Below are 19,655 nucleotides of genomic sequence, written 5' to 3'. Positions count from 1 at the left end.
CAAGGTTCAAGAACAATGGAATGATGGTTGAAAGTGAGTCGGATTGAATGTGGCTGGAGACTATCGTGCATTAGTTGCCGTTCACTTCCAGCCCAGACTCCGATCAGGTCAACAAAAATATCATCCGAGTTCGGGGCATTTGCATTGCACAATCGTCTAATCTGCTTGCATCCTTCATCTATTCCCAACTCCTCGTTCATTCTCAAATTCACACTCTTCCCTCATCGTCACTCTGCTATCATTTTTGACGACTTTCCCGCGCTCATCGCCAGAGTTCCATTGACCCCCTTTTTTGGGTCCCTACCTCGTCGCCAACACATGTCATTGATAAGGGTCTCTTTCGAGTACTAAGCAGGTACAGTAATGGATCTGAACTGCCTTGCCCCCTGCCCCAGCCACAAGGGGTTCTCAGCCAACGCAAAGTACGGCGCGACTAACCTGTGCCTGGGCAGACAAACACGTGCAATTGGCACCAGCTGCATCCTCGAAAACCTCTCCGGGCATTTACGGACCCTTTCTCACTGGCCAGCAAACCTCCCGAACAGCCTCGGTCATTCGCAGCTTTTCGCAAAACACCCTTTTGATTGCTCTTCCATCCCATAATCCACCCGAGCGCATCTTCACTCCCCGTAACTCGGTCCTCCGAAGCGCATCCTCCACTTTTTTACACTCAGTCGTCCCATCTCCGGTCCCGTTCGGTCGGTAGCAACACAGCTTGAGCTATATTGTGTTTCTGACTCAGCAACCGACAACCACGAGCTTACGCTTTATCCATCTCCCCTTCTCTTGTCCTCCCCCGCGAAGAAGCACCCTACTCCCTTGGTCAGGGCCCCTTTGATTCAACCAGATTCCCATAGCCATGGTCGCGACAGCTACTCTTCCGGCCCCCGTTGGGGAGCCCCAAAAGTTGGAGAAGAAGCCCATCAAGTTCTCCAACTTGGTCCTGGGCGCCGGCCTCAACTTGTTCGAGGTGACCACCCTCGGTCAGCCCCTCGAGGTTGTCAAGACCACCATGGCCGCCAACCGTGGTGATGGCTTCACCACTGCCTTGGGACGTATCTGGGCTCGTGGTGGTGCTCTCGGCTGTACGTGTTTTATTTCCCTCAAATCTCCCCCCCTTTTTGCTCGTTAAACCCGCGTCAATTGGGATTTTCCCACCACGCTCATCACTTTCACGTGCTAACATGTACTTTTTCTGCGCGACACAGTCTATCAAGGTCTCATCCCCTGGGCCTGGATTGAAGCCTCCACCAAGGGTGCCGTTCTTCTCTTCGTCGCCTCCGAGGCCGAGTTCTACGCTCGTTCTGCTGGTGCGTCCGAATTTGGTGGCGGTATCTTGGGTGGTATCGCCGGTGGTGTGGCCCAGGCCTATGCCACCATGGGTTTCTGCACCTGCATGAAGACAGTCGAAATCACCAAGCACAAGATGGCGGCGGCGGGTGTCAAGCCCCAATCCACCTTCCAGACCTTCATGGACATTTACCGCAAAGAAGGCATCCGCGGCATCAACAAGGGCGTCAACGCCGTCGCCATCCGCCAAATGACCAACTGGGGCTCCCGATTTGGTCTCAGCCGTCTTGCCGAAGGCTGGATTCGCACCGCCACTGGTAAATCCGACAAGGAGAAGCTGAGTCCCTGGGAGAAGATCCTCGCTTCTGGCCTGGGTGGTGGTCTGTCCGCCTGGAACCAGCCCATTGAGGTCATCCGTGTCGAGATGCAGAGCAAGAAGGAGGATCCTAACCGACCCAAGAAGATGACCGTCGGCAACACCTTCCGATACATCTACTCCAACAATGGCATCCGGGGCCTGTACCGTGGTGTCACTCCCCGAATTGGCCTCAGTGTCTGGCAGACCATTTGCATGGTTGCCTTTGGCGACATGTACGTATTCAATCACACTTGCAAACTCAGTGACAAGCTGCTAACAACTGTGCAGGGCCAAGACTTATGTTGAAAAACTGACTGGTGACCAAGTCACTGCTAAGCATTAAGCGGCGTTATAGGTTAATATTTTCCAAATACAAGTACTGTACCATGACGGAAACTCTTGTAAACGGCCCTGCTCGTTCGTAGAGGGTTCTTTTGTTCTACCAAGAATTAGTTTTATATATTTTGACGAAAACTTGCGTGTAAAGAAGGGGGCCATGGGTGCGCGGTATTGTTCTGAAAATGGACAGAATCTGTACCATTAGGGACCTATGTTTGTTTTAGTTGTAGACGTGCCGCGGGCGCTATAAATAGACGGAATGGTGTATGTCACTGGTCTCATGTGCACGCGTCTGATGTGCAGTATACATCATTATTCGTAGCTCATATAATAGGGCAACACATGCCCATACTACGTCTATTTTACAAATTAGCCAACATTGTCAGTTATGACACTCTTCTGTATGTCATTGACATCTACTCCACACGAGGCATATCCTCATATGTAAACTCCCACCCTTCCTCTCCATCCATGTCTAAGCGCACCTTCAAAGTCTCCAGGCTCTTAAGTAGCTCCTCATCCAAAGTACTCGCATCTAGGTCCCTCGCCAGATTCTCTTCATGCCGGACCCTTTCAGAATCTTGTTGCTCAGACGCATCTCTTAGCCTGCGAATAGACCGTACCCGCCGGCCCAGACTAGCTGCTGTGGTTTGTTGTTGATTCCTCTCATACTCGGGGAGCAGAGGACCCTGAGGTTCAAAGTACATGTGGGCATCGAGGCGGAATAGCCCTGTACAAGTGTAATTCGGGCCTTGGACCGCGCCAATGACCGGGTTAGGATGGAGAGTGAGCTGCTGCGAGAGGAGGTATTGGTCGCGGGAGTATGTGGCAATGGATGTATCTGAATTTGACTGCTGGGAAGGGTCGGTGGGCGGCGGAGGCTCAGCATGGGGAATGAATGGCTTTGGACGGCGGACGCGCCGGTTCGTGCCTGGGATGGTGGTGATGTGTGATTCTATTTGGTCGCGGTCGTCGATGGAGAAGAGGAACACGCGGCCGGTTGCGTCGCCGATAGCAAGTTTCGCGTGGTTTGGGGAGAATACACCGCATGATATTGGGCCGGGCGCCTCGAGGAGATTCCTCACAAAGGGTCTGCGTTTGCGACGTATGTTCCACACCTTGACGACGCCATCGCTTGAGCCGGTGTAGAATCGGTCTGGTGTGGTTCCCCAGGCTGTAAACTTGACGCCTGTGTCTTCCTTCTCGCGATCGGAGAGGACGGCGTCTAGTGGAGATCCGTGCTTGAGGATGTGAATGGGTCGATCGCCTTGCGCTGTGTCCCAGACGTAGACGCGGCCGTCGGTGCAGCCCGCTGTGATGTAAGCGTGGCGTAGGAAATTTGGCATGATTGTCAGCTCGTTGATGTCGGAGGCGTAGCAATCTAGTTTTTGGAACTCGCTGTACGCTTCGTTTTCTCTGTCTAAGTGAAACAGGTGAACGTGAGTGCGTACTCCGTGCTCAATGTTCAAGCCGGAGGGTGAAGTGGCAACGACGAAGCTTGGGAGGGTCGGGTGCCATTGGATTTCAAACACGTTGGCGGTTGTGGCCGTCAACACGGGGACCCGACATTTCCGTACTGCGTCCCAGAGGGCAATCTCGCCGCTGTGTAATTTGTCTTCTGGGATGTCTGTATCGTCACTTGAGAAACTTCGAGGCGAGTAACCTATAGCTAGGAGATGTTGCGTTCCTGGCGTTCGTCCCCACTGCAGGGTTGCAGGGAAATACGCCCATTTATCCGACCCGTCGGCGTCGTTTCGAGTACAGGATACAGTATGATAAGTGCTTTCCTGTACATTATTCGGATCAACGGTATAGATGCGAATCGCTTGTGTAGGGACATCTGCCGCGGTAGCCACTCGACCGGATCCATCCTTGGCAGCAGCAACAAAATTGACATTTCCTTCGTGATGCCAAGTGGCCACGGCTTCCATGTCAGTTCCCTCTTTCGCAACATTCCACACCTTGACCGTCTTGTCGAAACTGGAAGTGAAAGCTCGGCCAGTCGCCACATCGTAGTCTGTCGACACAACCGACGCGTACAGCCACGGATCCTGACTCTGACGCATCGCCTCTGTCGAATTCTCGCCCTTTTCGACTACCGGTCTTGGAATCCGATGGTCTGCAAAAGCTCGCAGTGTTCCTTTTGTTGTGGAGCAGAGCAACAGGTTCCCAGGCTTGTTGTATTGTTGATTATGTGCGTCAGAGTGAGCCGTGGTGCCGCAAAGTACATTTCCATCTGGAACCCACGACATGGCGGATAAATCCCCCGCGCAGTTGGTAAACTCAGCGATAAGCGATAATCCATCTTCGTGGCTAGTCTGAAACTCATTTTGAAAGTTTTCATATCGTCTCATTCGACCAAAGCCAATGTTTCCTTCCATCTCTCGGGCCAAGAGCAACGATGGCAGGCGATTTGCGTGTCGAGCTCTCCTTTTCTTGTCCGGGTCGGCTCTCTGAAGCGATAGAACCCGTGCATCACTTGCCCTTGCAAATTTGTCTGCGCCAAGGTCAATACAAAAGTTGTAAATATCCTCTTTTGTTCGGCCCTTGATTGCATCTCCAACAATCTCCTCAATATCGAGGTTAAGATGGCAACGGAGAACGCGCCAGAGTCCATAGTGGTTCCGGGGCAGGCGGATGACGTTTCTCGGTACGCGCGGTTGCACCATATCAACAATTTCAGCAATCTCTCTTGCGGTAAAGTCGACATGATACACTGCCGGAAGCTGCAGCCTATCACGTGGCAAATGGACCAGTTGATTCAACCCTTGAACAATCTTCCCGCGGGTGGTATAATCTAGATAAGGACGTCGTTGCAGCTGTGAGAAGGTGCTCCAGCGGGCAGCTGGTGAGCCATCGTCTGACTTTGGCGACAGTTGTCGTGGCCGAACCCGCGGTCTGGGTATACGACTTGGGCCAGTAGAAGCTTTTAGAATTGGATAAGCAGGTTTCTGCTCCGGTGGCAGCGTGAGCTTTGATGGGCTCGGTTCCGGTGGTGTGGGTTGAGGGTGTTCCACCTTGATCAGTTGGCGTTTTGATACTTGATATTGCTTGTAAAATTAGCATCTCAAGAGCAGTGACCACCATACAGAGTTCTAGTATGCTTACCGGAAGCTGTGTTAGCTGTGTAACAACTTGCACAGCCTGTTCTCCTATAACGACTGTATCCTCCGCAGCAAGCACTCCGTTGGTGCGCTCAACCATGTCCCGAAATCTTGTGCTCTTAAGCAAGTTCATGACGGCCTAGAAGTACACTCAGTAAGAAAGTATTCTCATAACTAATCCTTTAAAAAAAACATTAAAATCCCTTTAAATCACATACCTGAATAGCAATGTCATCTACAAGATAATCTGCTCTTGACAGGCCGTCCACGGCCCGCTGCACCTGCGGGAGCAAATGCTCCTGCATACATCTCTTGGTGTCCCATGATGATGGGCCTCCATCGTCCACACGCCTTCTCTTTGCCGGCGGTTCCTGTGATGAGATTTGGACTGTCTGAGAAGGGTTAACAGGCCTGTAAGGTGATATGACGGATGTAGGTGACGGAGCTGAATCGAGTGTCAAGTCGATGATGACGGGAGCTGCAGCCGTTAAAGCGACGCTCATTGGTGAGCTCACGATGTTGTCGTCTGTGATCTCAAAGTCGTGCTTGGAGGCACAACCTTGAGATCAAAGACCTTGACGCGTTTACTCGCAAGAGCAGCTGCTTCATCAAGCTAGTTTAGGGGTTGCGACGCGTTCGGAATATTTTCACAGATCCGCGTAGAGAGGATCTCGTCAGTCCCCTTTCGTTTGGCAGCTGGTGGAGTGGTTCAACGAACCAAGTTTGGCTAACCTAGGCAACTGCCTAATAATAGCTAGGAGGTGTTGATCACGGAATATCTGCGGCCCGAGCTTGGATAGTAGACTTAGAGAGCTAAAGCCACTAGGCCTAACTAGGAAATCTTAGATGCCTCACCTTAACTCGATAATAGAATTATTAGCATTCTATATCCAGTGCTAAAGTTGTCAATTTGGCGAATTTTCGTCTCAAAACATTAAACAAATAATCTCAATCGTTTGATCAATTGAACTATCGACTTGGAAAATGTCTAATTTGTTTCGCCGCAGTTTTAAGCGCAAAAGTTCCACGGCCGTATGTTGCGCAAGCTTCAAGGAACAAGTGATAGCTCATGCCGTCTCGCTGCCGCCTCAATTCAAAAGTAGCTAGGTGCATCTCCGTTTATTCGCAGATGCGTACCCATGTCATTTGACTGATATAAAAGGTCACTGAAGCTAATGTAGCAGACAATTTTTTCTTACTCCCATGGCGCGCGGCGGGAGGGCATAGAGCAACTGGCGCCGCCATCAACAACTTCCGGTGCTAGTGCGGCGGGTATCTAAATCGAAACAACCGCTTCAATCTCCTAACTACGCCAAACCATGATAGTTAGTTATTATCGCTGTGCGGCAAATATAACTTTGTCATGTTAATAGTTATTTCATGCTATTTCTTTCACAAATTTTTGATCCGCAGTAGAATTATACGCAGGCAAACTAGAGCCAGGATCCCGTGAGGGCTCTGGAGCACCTGAGCAGAGCATTGCTTGTATTGTATTTATTGTATTTTTTGGGGGTTGCTTGTATTTTGTATTGTATTTATTTTGTATTGTATTGTATTTGTATTTTTTACCTACCCTATGTATTATATTGTATTTTGTATTGTATTAAATACAATACAATACAAAAATACAATACAAAAATACATTGTATTTATAGAGCGTTTATAAAAAGCTATATAATACTTTACTTTTAGCTATTTAAAGTATATAGGCTAATATTATACTATAAATATACTTTAAATATTATTATATTATATTTTTAGCTATTTTATATATTTAGTTATAGATTTTACTAAACATCTAGTCTAGGTTTATAGTATAAGTTATACTATAACTTTTATAGTTAAATTAACTAGTTATATAAGAGTTCTATAAAATATAATTATAAAGCTTATTAGTAATATACCTAAGCTATATAGTTATATATAATATATACTTATAAGTTATATATATTAAGAGTTATAATTAAAGGAAAATTAAGCTACTAATAACTATATCTTATAATATCTTTAGAACTATTATAGTTATAGAGAATCTATTTTAGGATATATATTAAGAAAATTAATTTATATAAGATATATATTTTAAATAAGTTAAAATAGTCCTATTTATAGTAGTAATACTAGTTTTTTATATATAATTACTATTTAAGTAGTATTAGCTATATAGTTTAGTTATATATCTATATATATATATATTATAATATAATATCTACTTATAAGTATTAATATTATAGTTTTATTTTATATTTTAATTTTAACACCTACTCTTCTCCTTAAACTTTTTATAGTTATACTTATAACTTTATTAATAAAATATATTACTAAGCAATATATATATTCTTAGAAAGAGCTTAATTAGGGCTTTCTAGCGCATATTATATTAAGCAAAATAACCTATTCCCTATAGAATTAGCAGCTATTAAATATTATGGTGTGGAGAAGTGCGGGGTAAGAAATTTACCTTATACTTCTTAATCCTACTAAATTTTAAACGTTAATATCTTTATTAATATACTACTTTAAGATATATAATAACCACTAATCTATAGCATTTTAAAAGCTCTTTTAAATAATACTAATTATATTTTATAGTATTTACTATAGCCTTAGTTATTAATATTAGTAGGTATTATTTCTTAGGTCTTTTACTATATCTATTATTTAACATTAATGTATAATATGTAGTATTATATATAATAGATTATGCATTATATGTAGTTATATTACTATTTCTATAGTGTTACCTATATTGCATATACTATTGCATATTATTGGTTTTCTATTATTTCTCACCTAAAATGAGGGATTTAATAGTTATATTAGGCATTAATATTATGCCTAACTGAGGGGCTATCTAGGATACCTAATACTATGTCTAAAGTCTATATATTGAGAGATATATCCTCTTCTAAAATGTAGCTCTCTCTCTTTTCTTTATTATGTTTTAAAGAACTATATCTTTATATCTACTTTACTTTAAGAAACGCTTTAACCTATACTATATTGCCCTTTTTATAAGGTTTATACTAGTATATCTTACTATTCTTATTTATAATGTCTCAACCACCTATTATAAGTTCTTTTACTAGTATTACTTCTACTAGTGATAGTACTAGTAATACTGCCGAAAAAAGCTCTATTCCAGCTGGATTACATGCTAAAGACCTTGAGAATAAGCCTGATTATAAATTTAAGTCTAGAGCTTATATTTTTACCCATTCCTTATTTAATTATCGTTTATCTGATATTAATTATCATAAGGAAAGGCTAGTTATTTGTTATTGCACTCAGCATGACTGTAGCTTTAGCTTTAGTGGTAAGGCTAGCCGTTTTCAAGCTAGTAATGGAATTACTCACTATAAAGCTAAACACCCTTCTATTGCAACTTCTATTAAAGAGGAAAATAATCCAGATAAAATAGCTAGTAAGTTATACTATTAGGCCTTTATATTTTCTAATATTCTAACTATATTATTAATCTAGTGCCTGAAATTAATATAGAACTAGCTCCCTCTTCTATACAATCTAGCATATCAACTTATATAAGCTCTAATAACCCTAATAAAAGACCTAGAAATAACACTATTACTAGTGAATTTTCTTCCGAAGAGGTTATTAAATTAGCTATAGAGTTTATGCTGCAAAATAACCTTTCTTTTGCTACTATAACTAGTATAAGCTTTTTAGCTTTACTAAACTATTATACAAAGTAAGTTTAGTTATTATTATATTATTATATATATATATATATATACTAATAGATATCTATCTTTTATAGTTAAGATCATTCATTTCTTAACTATCGAAGAATACTATATAATATACATATATTATATAATATAAAGCAGAAAGATATTCTATTAAAGCTCTAAAATCAGGTTAATAACCTAGGTTATATATCTATTTAACTAGATATTTGGACTGCAAATACATCTAAGTCTTATTTAGGGGTTATAGCTAGCTGGCTAGACCCTGATTTTATACTTAGATACTATTTAATAGGTAAGTAAATCTAATCTAATATAACTAGTTATAATATAACTAGTTATAATACTAATATAATTATATAAATAGGCTTTGAGTATTTAACTAGTTCTCATACTGGAAAATATATTTATACAGTCTTTAAGAACTTACTTGAAGACTATAATATAATTCCTGAAACTATTATAAGGTTCTTATATCTATTTATCTATTTATCTATTTATAGTATAATATAACTAATATTCTTCTAGTTTTACTCGAGATAATGGCTCTAATAATAATACATTTATAGAGTCTTATATTAAGGCTAATTATAACGATAATAGCCATTCTCCTATAGATATTCGATGTATAGCTCATATATTTAATATTGTAGCTAAGGATATAATATCTTCTTTTATTAAATCAACTTCTAATTTAGAAGATATCGAAAAATATATTAACAGCAAAATTCTATACTATTTAACTGAAGAATTTAATATTTTAAGTAAGGATGAACGAGATAAGTTTAATAAACTAGCATTAGGTATGTATTATAGAATATTAAGCTCTTAATATTCTATTATATCTAGTTATATTATAGATTTATAATACTATTATACTAATAAGTAAATAGGGCTTTTAGGAAAAGTTAAAAAGCTAGCTATTAATATTAAGAATAACCAAAAACTATATCCACAATAGCTAGTAGCTTTAAAGGAGGCTAAAAAGCAAGGTTTACTAGCTTCTAATAATAATATAACTAAAATTCCTTTAGGTAAGTTATAATATTATAAGTTATATTATATTATATACTAATATATATATAGCAAATGAAACTAGATGGAATTCAACCTTTCGAATGATAGAAAAAACACTTGAATTAAAACCAGCTATACAAATCCTACAAAATACTACTAATATAGCAGCTTATAAAGAAGCTTGCTTAACTACACAAGAATAGCTAGACTTAGCTACTTTAAGGGATATTTTAGAGGTTTTTTATGAGCCTACTATTACATTATAAAGCCAAACTTACCCTACTTTAAGCCTTGTTCTTCTATTAGTTAATAGGATAAAAAACTATCTTAAATCTATTATAGAAGAACAAAAAGCTTGGAAAGATAATGTAAGTTATTATATTATTATCTATTTATATAGAATATTATACTAATATATTATATTTAGAAAGATAGCTATAATCCTTTAGCTAGAGCCTTTATTTTAGCTATAGAAGTAGGGTTAAATAAGCTAAACTATTATTATCCAAATGATATAAATAGTAATTATAGCTTCTATAAACCCTACCTATTAGCTACTTTATTAGACCCTAGATTTAATCTAGAAACTATAAAGAATGAATTAACAGTTAAAAGAGAAATAATAGAAAGGCTATTAGATGATTTAAAACTAGAATATAAAAGGTAAGCTATTATATCTATATTTATATGCCTTTTAAAGATATACTAATATTATTTATAATAGAATGTATTATTTAAATAAGGAAGGAATGCATATAAAGGACTTTAACTCTATAGAATTAGAAGATTCTTCTAGTTCTAATGAGGATATTTCTAGGCCTAATTCTACTCAAATAGTAGTAGATTTAAGAGGTCCTAGTAGGGTTAAAACCCCTTTTAATAATCCTAGGCCTAAACCAGGCTTAACAAATTTTAAAGGGATTTTTCCTAAGCAACAAAATAAAGCTATAAAAAAGAATAGAAAGAATGAAATATCTAGTTATATAAAACTAGATTTAAAGGAAGATAAGGTATACTATAACTCTTTTTATTACTATTTAACCTTCTAAGCTTTATAACTAGCTAATATTTAATAGGATGATATATTTTTATGGTGGGCTTCTCAGCAAGAATCCTTTCCTATTCTATCAAAGATAGCTAGGAAATATCTAGCTTTACCTGCTACTTCTGCTGCTATAGAATGCAATTTTAACCAAGGAGGTAATATTATTACTACTAGAAGAGGCTCACTAAGGCATCATATTATTAAGGAGCTATTATTACTAAAAAACTGGACTAGAAAGTCACTTATAAGCTTAATTAAGGAATATCCTAGCTTATTTGACTATGAAATTGATATTAATGATATTACTAGTATAGATAGTAAAGAGGATGAAGAATTAGATAGAGCTAAAGGGAATACTACTACTTTAAACTAAGAAGTAGAAGTAGAAAGCGAATAGATAGAATTTTAGTTCTATTTAGATTATATATATCTAGTATCTTACTTACTTAATAGTTCTAGTACTAAATACTAATAAATATAATATTTTAGCTATATAATATAGTAGAAATAAACTCTTAAAGTTATAGCTCTATAGAGTTATTTGCCTTTAAAGTTTATAGTTATTAGACTTTAACCCTAAATATCTCTATAACTAATAGAGTTTAAAATATATAGTTTATACTACTAAAACCCTAAATTTTTTCTATATATTCTAGTATATTATATTTTATTAAATAGGATATCTATTTCTAACTCTAAAACTAGTATTATAATAGAGCCACTAATATAGCTTTAGAAGTATATAGATAAGGTTAAAAACTTTTAGGCTATTAAAAAGAGAAAATTCTATAGATTATATAGGTATAATTTTTATATTCTTATTTTAATATATAGACTAGTATTTTATTAGTTAACTGTTATATAGTATAAAGTAAACTAGGCTATATATTTATAAACTTAGTTTAATATTATAATATTATATATAATTTTATCTTAATATTACTATTACTAATAACCCTAAATAGTATATATATATAAAGATATAATATAATTTATAAACCTACTATTTAGATAAAATGTTAGATATCTTTATAACTATAAGAGATTAATAGTTTATTTTTAGTATATAAAATCCGCATAAAATTTCTCTATATAGTAGTATATTTTATTTTAAAATATAGGTATACTTTTGCATTAGTACTATTAGTAATAGTATGTATTTAACTAGATCTAAATCTATAAAAAAATAGTATATATACTATTAATACTATATATATAAATTTTTATGCTAAAATATACATTTTAACTAACTTTATTAATAGATAAACCTTTTATAATTTTTATATGCTTAACCACTATATATAAAGTAAACTTTTATAGTTTATTATACTTAATATTTAATACTATTTATAAATACCTATAGATACTCTAAAAGGTATATATTGCTAAAGATATAATAGAAAGTATATTTAGAGTTATCTACTAAATTAGTAATTATCTTTAAAACTAGTATACTTAAAAGCATAAAAACTACTATACTAAAACCGTAAATTTTTATAGTATATACTAATATATACTTTTAGAAAAATATAGATATACTTTTATGTAACTTTATAACTTATTTTAAAACTACTATAGAAAAGCGCCTAAGATAGTTTTATAAATATAGTTCTAGGATTATAAATAAGTATACTACTAGAAAGCCCTAAATTTATAGATTTAAGGTATACTACCCTTAATATCTATATATAAATTATAAGCTATTAAAAGAAGCTTTTTAGATTCTATTGTATTTTACTATATTATATATAATATAAAATAGTTGGTTTTTATACTAGTAAAAGTTAAGACGGCTTGCCTGCTTCCGGGAATGGTGGTCTTGGCCCACCGCGGTCTGTGGTTGCCCCATCGGGCAATTCTCGGCCCCTCGATCCCTCGCCGCCTTTGCACGCCAATAAAACGGCCGCCCGTCCCACGTCTCCAGCCATGTACCCCTCAAGTCTCTCTTTCCTTCTCTCCCTGTCCCTCCCCACCGCACACCTACATGTCCTTCCATCAACACATCATTTTCCCATATCTCGAAGCACGACTCTCGAAACAAGACAGCAATCATTGCTGCAGCTACACACAAGGCTAACATTTTGCGTCTTGCCGCCTATACCACGATACTTCTAGCAGCTCGAAGCCTATCCACATCCTGTGGGCTGGCATGATGTCCGGTGCGCGACCAGGCCCACGTCACCACCCTCTGAGGTGACGGTCGATCGAACAGACCAACATCACGCGAACAAAAGAGCGAAGCCGACTCGATGCGATTGGATGCCCTCAGCTGAGTTCTGTTTAAAATTACTCAAAGAGGCAAAAGGGGTCGCACGCATTTTCTCGAATTTCCTCTACAGGGAAGCCGGGACGGATACTCAGGATGCCGGCCTGCATGTCGTGTCTGCATCTCTTGTCACTCTCTTGGGCACTCTGATGCAGACTGCGGAATGGAAATCAAAATATTGTCAGCTTCATACGACGGATACCCATGGAGACGCCGAAATTACGACACGCCTTACCCAGCGGGGAAGGCTTCGCACGGAGTCGGCGAGCAAATATAATCCGCAGTTGCCAGGATGAAGGAAAGGCGATGACGACGCAGCACTGGTGGCGGAGAGGATGGTCTCACACTCGCTAACCTGAGAGCATGAGACGTTGGCTATCAGCGCTGCCCATATTTGCCTCACAATGCGGCCCTGGTTCGCGGCCAAAGGCGCCAGCTTCTTGTCACGGCGACATTGGGTTCTCAATCACGGTAAAACAAGCAAATTGGCAGCACCGAGTGCTCAGATAAGATTACGCAAGGGCCTGGGTAGCGGGACGCGAGTCAAGGCACAAGCTCACTGCCAACGAGCTGTCGGTTTCCCGTGGCTCAGTTCATCCTGATGCATAACTCCCTCAGACACATGGACAAGCTCTGCGGGCGTGGGCTCCGGCCTCATGCATTGTCATTCGCACCTACAGCCCCCTGTATACCGTATTTGCCTTTCTTGGCAAATATTGTACGCTCTGCTGGGCCTCGAGCAAGATATTGTCATATGGACTGGGCCTGGACAGGAAACACGAAGTCTTGCGCGCGAGGGGCATACGAGTTGTCGCACCAGAGACCTCATGCTACGGGCGGAGTTGCTCCCTCCATACCTGGACGGTTGCAATTGCGTCCCTCTCAGCTCTGCCAGCATCTCATTACGCAATTGACGGAGCATAGACACACACAAGACCAATACGCATTGGCTGGAGCCACTTTCATATGGCGAGGCAGGGTGACGATGGCGAGGCGATGGCAAAATGAATAATGGGCTTGCAGTAGCGCACATGGAAGCACAACAGCCCCAGCCACCAAGCCTTCACATCGAAGGCACGGGTTTGTTACCACATCAGGATCAACTCGCGAATGTTCCGGACACACGGCAAGTCCGTCGCAACGACTTGTTCACCTCTAGCCCTCAAACGCAGGAATCAACATATGAAGCGGTTTGGAGAGTCTCAAATCGTCCCCATGGGGTAGGGTGACAGTTTCTGCGTCCGGACTCGCCATGAGACATACTCAACAGCCTGCTTCATTGACCGGTCGCGGAATGGTCTTGTGGCTACTGACCCGGGCTGGTGAGTTCGAGATTGAACCATCAGCACTGATGCGAGTGTGACTCAATCGGGCCTTCTGTGGACAACCGCACTGGATGCCTCCATCTGGTGGCCTCTTTGCTCGCCTTTTGTGAGGCCTTGAGTTATGCCCTGTTTCAGGGGCCTGCAGGATGCAGTCAGCCGCGCCCAACTACTATGCTTTAGCCGATCACTTGTCCACAGTTGATTTGACGCGTGCAATCGGACAGGACGAGATCTACAACTCCTCGAGGTCTATGTTGTTGGTCAAGCTGTCAGCTCAGCAAGATAAGGACAAGGGTGATTCAAATCCCTACCTTTACGAGAGACCTGCGCACCTCGGCTGCCGGATCAGTACTTCGTGAGGAGATACAAGGGGAATGCCGGAGGGTGAATGGTGTGGAAACAATCCGGTTGTACGGCTTTCTCCTCCTGAGCTAACTTGGTAATGCGGAGGTCGCTCCACAACGTCTGCCGCTGGAGGTGTAACTAGTATCTGCGAGCGGGGAAGTTGGCCGATGGATAAATGTCGAGGACCTTCCGCACCCCTCAGTGCCTCGCTCTTTTCAGTTGACCTCCCATTTCAACTTATTGACTACCCAGTTCCGTTGCGCTATGACTGCTCCCCTAAAGTTCAAACCCTACGATCCTGCCTCTCGAAAGCCACGCAAACCAAAGCGAATAGCTTCTGCTACGCCCAAAAAGCATCATGGGGATAATGCGGAAACTCGGCATGATGGCGAGGCCTCTCAGTCCGTCGCGGAAGGCTACTTGGAGATGAACAGTATGTTGCGCAAAGAGTTCCGTTGAGAAAAGTCTTGGGTCCCTGCTGACACACCGGAGACCAGGAAGATGCGACGACCGTCAATCTGACCGACCTCGATGTGTGCGACGACATGGCGTCACTCCGGCAGCTCGTGGAAACATGCATGGCATCTACGTTCTGTGCCAATGAAGTCCGAGGAGGTGCGAGTACTTCATCGAGCTGGGCGCCTCAGCTTAACCTGTCGACTGAGAAACCGGAGACCAACCCAGGCGATGTCCAGAATCAAGGTAAGCCACTATTCGATACATTTGTTCAGGAGTGGAGGCTAACAACCAACGCCCCAGACTCTGTACTTATGGCGGAAGCCGATCCGCACACACGGGTCGACGGAATTGCTCCGACACTCACGACCCCGGCCTCTCTGATAGCGGCGATGGACCTTACCGTGAATGGTGCCAATGATGTGGCACTGGCGGCGATGCGCCAGCCCAGAGCTGCTACCGCCACGCATTTGCCAGATCTTTCAAGGCTCGGTGCTCACCGGCGTGGAGGTGGGAGCGTCGCCTCTATCTCCTCGCCGGCTTTGAGCATATCTCCCTCCACACCTGAGGATACTGGAAGTCCATCTCTAGAGAGTCTATTCGATGATGACATGGGTTTTCAACGTTGGCTAGATGCGGATCAACAGCAAGATTCTGCACCAAGCTCCAAGCGATTGAATCGACCACTTGACGACAGCGGGTATGATAACAGTTCTGAGGACCAACGGGAAGCGAAGCGACCAAAACTATCTTCTTCTACTGAACGTGACACCTTGCTTCGCGAGCCAGAAGTTTGCGGGAGTGCCTTGGAGCCAGGCGACAATACGGCTACTGCTCACGATACGTCCTGTCGATTGCTACCAACACCTCACAACGAGGGCAACCCCATCACCCCCTCTGCAAGCTCTCGCTCAGGAGCGGCCGGTTGTTTTCCAAGACGCCCAGCTGTGAATTTCGGTACTCGTGGAGATGTCATGACCAGTCAGTCTCACATTGACGCACTCTGGCCGTCACCGCCCATAGGGCTACCAGCAGCGGTACGGTTCAGGGGAGGGCAAGAGATAGATCAGAGTGGGCAATGCAACTCATGCGCAATCTTCCGTGCAGCCCTCTTCGAAGCGCTGTCCTTGTTACACCATCCATCGCATACGGCCGTTTCGACCACCCCACAGCACGCCCAGCCCAGGAGCAAGATCTCGAAGCGGCGCTATAGCCTGCGCAAACGACCTACGCCCCTGGAGAATGGTTGCAAGGACTCGGATGACCATTCTGTTGGTTACATGGACAAGCACTGCAATGGGAGTGATGATGGTGGCATCCTTAGTGATGAAAACGAAGACGATGACTCCCTGAGCGATATGGACAAAAGTGGGAACATGTCTGTTAAGCGCCGTCGGTGGTCTGACCTTGAAGAAAGACGACTAAGAGCATGGAAGATGGAGAACAAGTCGGAATCGTGGATCGCTTCCAAACTAGACCGAACGGTATCGGCAGTCAAACAGCAGTGGCGCAAAATGAGCGAAGAGAAGAGCTAGTACTATAAATAGCAATGTCAAGTCCATCGATTCTAAAACTACCAACCGGTCACGCAAGGCACACTTGACGCCCGATATGTAGCAACTTCCCATGCGGCACCCCTCCCAGCCATTTGGTGACCATAGAACCAACCTCGCCATCTTTCCCTCACCTAAGTCTACCACCTTAGCCATCTTAGCGTTGTCATTGCCCTTAGAGTTTATGCTCTTCCAAAAGTAACGCTCGTCGTCGTAATTCGCTAACGGGACTCAAACACCGCTCAGTGGCAGGCGGGTATTGGCGATCCTGGCCCCTTTAGCAGATTGGAGCCGGCGGCCGCTAATATTCTGCCAGACCAAATGTATGCCAAATGGCAAGAATGTAATTATTCAAATGCTATATTGCAAGGATTTCCACCTAAGTTTCCGATTCGTGGAATCAACATCCCTAGGTAAGTCAACGGAGTGGATACCAAGCTAATAGCCGGTCTAGATTAATTCTTTAGTAGGGCATCAACGACTTCGTCATAAGCTGTGATAATGGCTCTGTAGAGTTCGTCGGGGTCACTTGGAGTTCCGATGTTCAACCTTGCTGTTTCTCCAAACATTATGGACCGGATCTTCAGGCAACGCGGCTTCACGACATGAAATATGTGTGGAAACTCGTCCACAACCTCTTCAAGACCATTTACGGTCATATGACCCACTTTAGCATTTGCAATGTGCTTAAAAGGTTCCAATCTCCCATTTCCGCAAGATGCTGTCCCTAGGCGCCTCCTCCTTGCCACCAAGCCCATTCTTCCATGATTGGCGCGCACATATCCAAGTGGGACATAGAAGAACGACTCAAGGTCATGACGGTAATTGTGATCGGCCGTCCGACAATCCAGACGCTACGGACCCTTTGCCGCTTGGCTTGGATCTGGAGAAAAATAAACACTTTGTCAACGGTGGAACAGAATGTTCAATCTGTAATCTTCTCACATTCCGGCAGAGCCCAATACCTCATCCAATCCGTTTCCAAGACTTGCTTGGCAGTCGGCCGATCATTCGGTCTGAACTTGAGCATCCATTGCATCATTGCGAAAAAAGCATCCCTCTCCTTGATGTCGAGGGCCGCCATTCCCTTTGCACGACGAGGCTCTTGTATGCTGTCCTCGAAACGCTGATTCCACGACCACACGGATCGCCCCTCTAAGGGCTGACCCGGTTTGGCGAATTTCGTCGTGCGCGCCGCCCATCTCTCCCACCACTCCAATGGAAGGCTGCCAAGAGCATCAACTTGTTCGCACGTAATATCGTCCTGAGTCGCTAGAAGGCTATCAAACAACGATCTCTGGCCGAGAATAGCCCATATAGTGCAAGCAAGGCTCCAGATATCGGACGCGAAGGAGAGGCCCGTTGTCGGCTCAAATCGAGCTTCGGGCGGGCGGATCTCAAGCGGCGTGTAAGAATGGAGCCTCAATTCTTCCGAAGGTTGAAAGGCTACCCCAAAGTCTATAAGGAGGAGCTTCGCATCTGAGAGCACGACATTCTCACTGGGTTCACCAAGCCATACTGGTGAGATGGCATATGAAGGCGCATTGAGTGAAAGTGGCTTTCCGTCTAGCCGTATTACTGGTTCTGGCTCTGGCGCTCCGAACTTATCGTACAGCTGCTCCTCTGAGAGATGGTCAAGACTTGATGGCAAATGCAAGAGGATATTGCCCAGATGAAGGTCTGTCCGAAGATTTATCAGAATGGACATCCAACAATGAGTATATCAAATGGAGTGAGATCCTGTTGAGTACTAACCTCCATGAACATATTTCTGCTCATGAGTCCGTGCGACAGCCATGGCAAGTTGAGCGGCAAGAGCTCGGGCAACCTGGAGCTGGAACAGACCAGAATTGGAGGCCTCTTTGGTATCGGCAAGGCTACATCTTGCCGGATATGTTGTTATGCAAAAATGCATCCCGTTGGGACCACGAACACTGAAACGGTCAAGAACTGTCGGGAGCAAGGGTTTGCTGCATTCAAGAGGAGGATCAGTGATGCGAGACAAGATGTCGACCTCACGGTGGTCTGAGTCTGCGGTGCCTACTTTGATGGCGACAAGAGTCGATAACTGGTGATCTCGAGCTAGCCAAGTCGTTGAGAATGACCCGTAGCCAAGCTTGTGCACTATGCGATATCGCCCATGTAGACAGTCGCCGATTTGTATTGGGTGGTATCCCCCAGGCCGATAATTCTCCAGTCTTTCTACCTCCTCGATAGGTTGGTAGACAAAGCGCGACGTCGACATCCTTGAATGGGGCACGATAGGTAAAAGGTAAGTTGCAACATTACAGTGCTGGAGGAGGAATCGATATGCTATAAGGCGACCCATCACGCCGATACAAAGCGAAGCCCGTGTTTATATGCGGACATGACACTAAAGTGAGTGAAGAGGCTGTTGTCTGTGACCCTCAGACACGCGGAATGCTGTCACGTGTGAGGCTATTTTCGGATGGCCTGCTAGTTAATTGGTAGGTCACAGAGGCTAGTGGGCCGACCCGAGGACCCAACAGACATGAGAAATATTAGTGGGAATCCCATCTGTAAGCACCGTGGGCTGGACCCTCCCATCCTTCTTGCGTTAGTAGATTCTTCGTCTGTCGTTGCCAATCAGATGTTTGATCCTTACAAAGCGTTCTTCATCATGAAACAAAAAGGACTGCGGCTCGCCAGCCTCAGCAGAGATTAATGGCCTGAAAGGAGGGCGTTAAACGCTCGAATGTTTCGATATGCGCCTTGGGCCTCGGGGCGGGCCATGTCACGAATATCCGTTTCTGATGTTGCGTAGTGATTGACTTGCGCGATCTTTTGGCTGGACTTGCATCTTCTAAGCGCTGAAGTTGTCCTGCTTTG

General features: G+C 42.8%; 4 protein-coding genes across 4 annotated transcripts; 2 read left to right on the top strand and 2 right to left on the bottom strand.

Moving 5' to 3' along the window:
• Positions 1 to 859: 859 nt before the first annotated feature.
• VFPPC_16679 (mitochondrial DNA replication protein (Yhm2)) lies at positions 860 to 1,991 on the top strand (the record flags this gene model as incomplete). Its single annotated transcript, XM_018294432.1, has 3 exons — positions 860 to 1,085; positions 1,209 to 1,881; positions 1,937 to 1,991. The coding sequence occupies 3 exons, from the start codon at positions 860 to 862 to the stop codon at positions 1,989 to 1,991; spliced, it is 954 nt and encodes a 317-aa protein (XP_018138758.1).
• A 412-nt stretch (positions 1,992 to 2,403) lies between these two features.
• Positions 2,404 to 5,594, bottom strand: VFPPC_01986 (WD repeat-containing protein; the record flags this gene model as incomplete). Its single annotated transcript, XM_018281718.1, has 3 exons — positions 2,404 to 5,037; positions 5,096 to 5,230; positions 5,310 to 5,594. 3 exons carry the CDS (start codon positions 5,592 to 5,594, stop codon positions 2,404 to 2,406), a joined length of 3,054 nt encoding a protein of 1,017 aa, XP_018138757.1.
• Positions 5,595 to 15,060: 9,466 nt separating this feature from the next.
• On the top strand, positions 15,061 to 16,787 carry VFPPC_01985 (hypothetical protein; the record flags this gene model as incomplete). The annotated part of the gene is made up of 3 exons (XM_018281717.1): positions 15,061 to 15,229; positions 15,289 to 15,498; positions 15,556 to 16,787. 3 exons carry the CDS (start codon positions 15,061 to 15,063, stop codon positions 16,785 to 16,787), a joined length of 1,611 nt encoding a protein of 536 aa, XP_018138756.1.
• A 943-nt stretch (positions 16,788 to 17,730) lies between these two features.
• On the bottom strand, positions 17,731 to 19,050 carry VFPPC_13183 (kinase domain-containing protein; the record flags this gene model as incomplete). The annotated part of the gene is made up of 2 exons (XM_018290960.1): positions 17,731 to 18,485; positions 18,561 to 19,050. The coding sequence occupies 2 exons, from the start codon at positions 19,048 to 19,050 to the stop codon at positions 17,731 to 17,733; spliced, it is 1,245 nt and encodes a 414-aa protein (XP_018138755.1).
• Positions 19,051 to 19,655: the final 605 nt, after the last annotated feature.

Source organism: Pochonia chlamydosporia, chromosome 1, assembly GCF_001653235.2.
Source record: "Pochonia chlamydosporia 170 chromosome 1, whole genome shotgun sequence".
Lineage (NCBI taxonomy): Eukaryota > Fungi > Ascomycota > Sordariomycetes > Hypocreales > Clavicipitaceae > Pochonia > Pochonia chlamydosporia.
The sequence above is the reverse complement of the archived record's forward strand: the minus strand, read 5'-3'. Positions and strand labels throughout refer to the sequence as shown.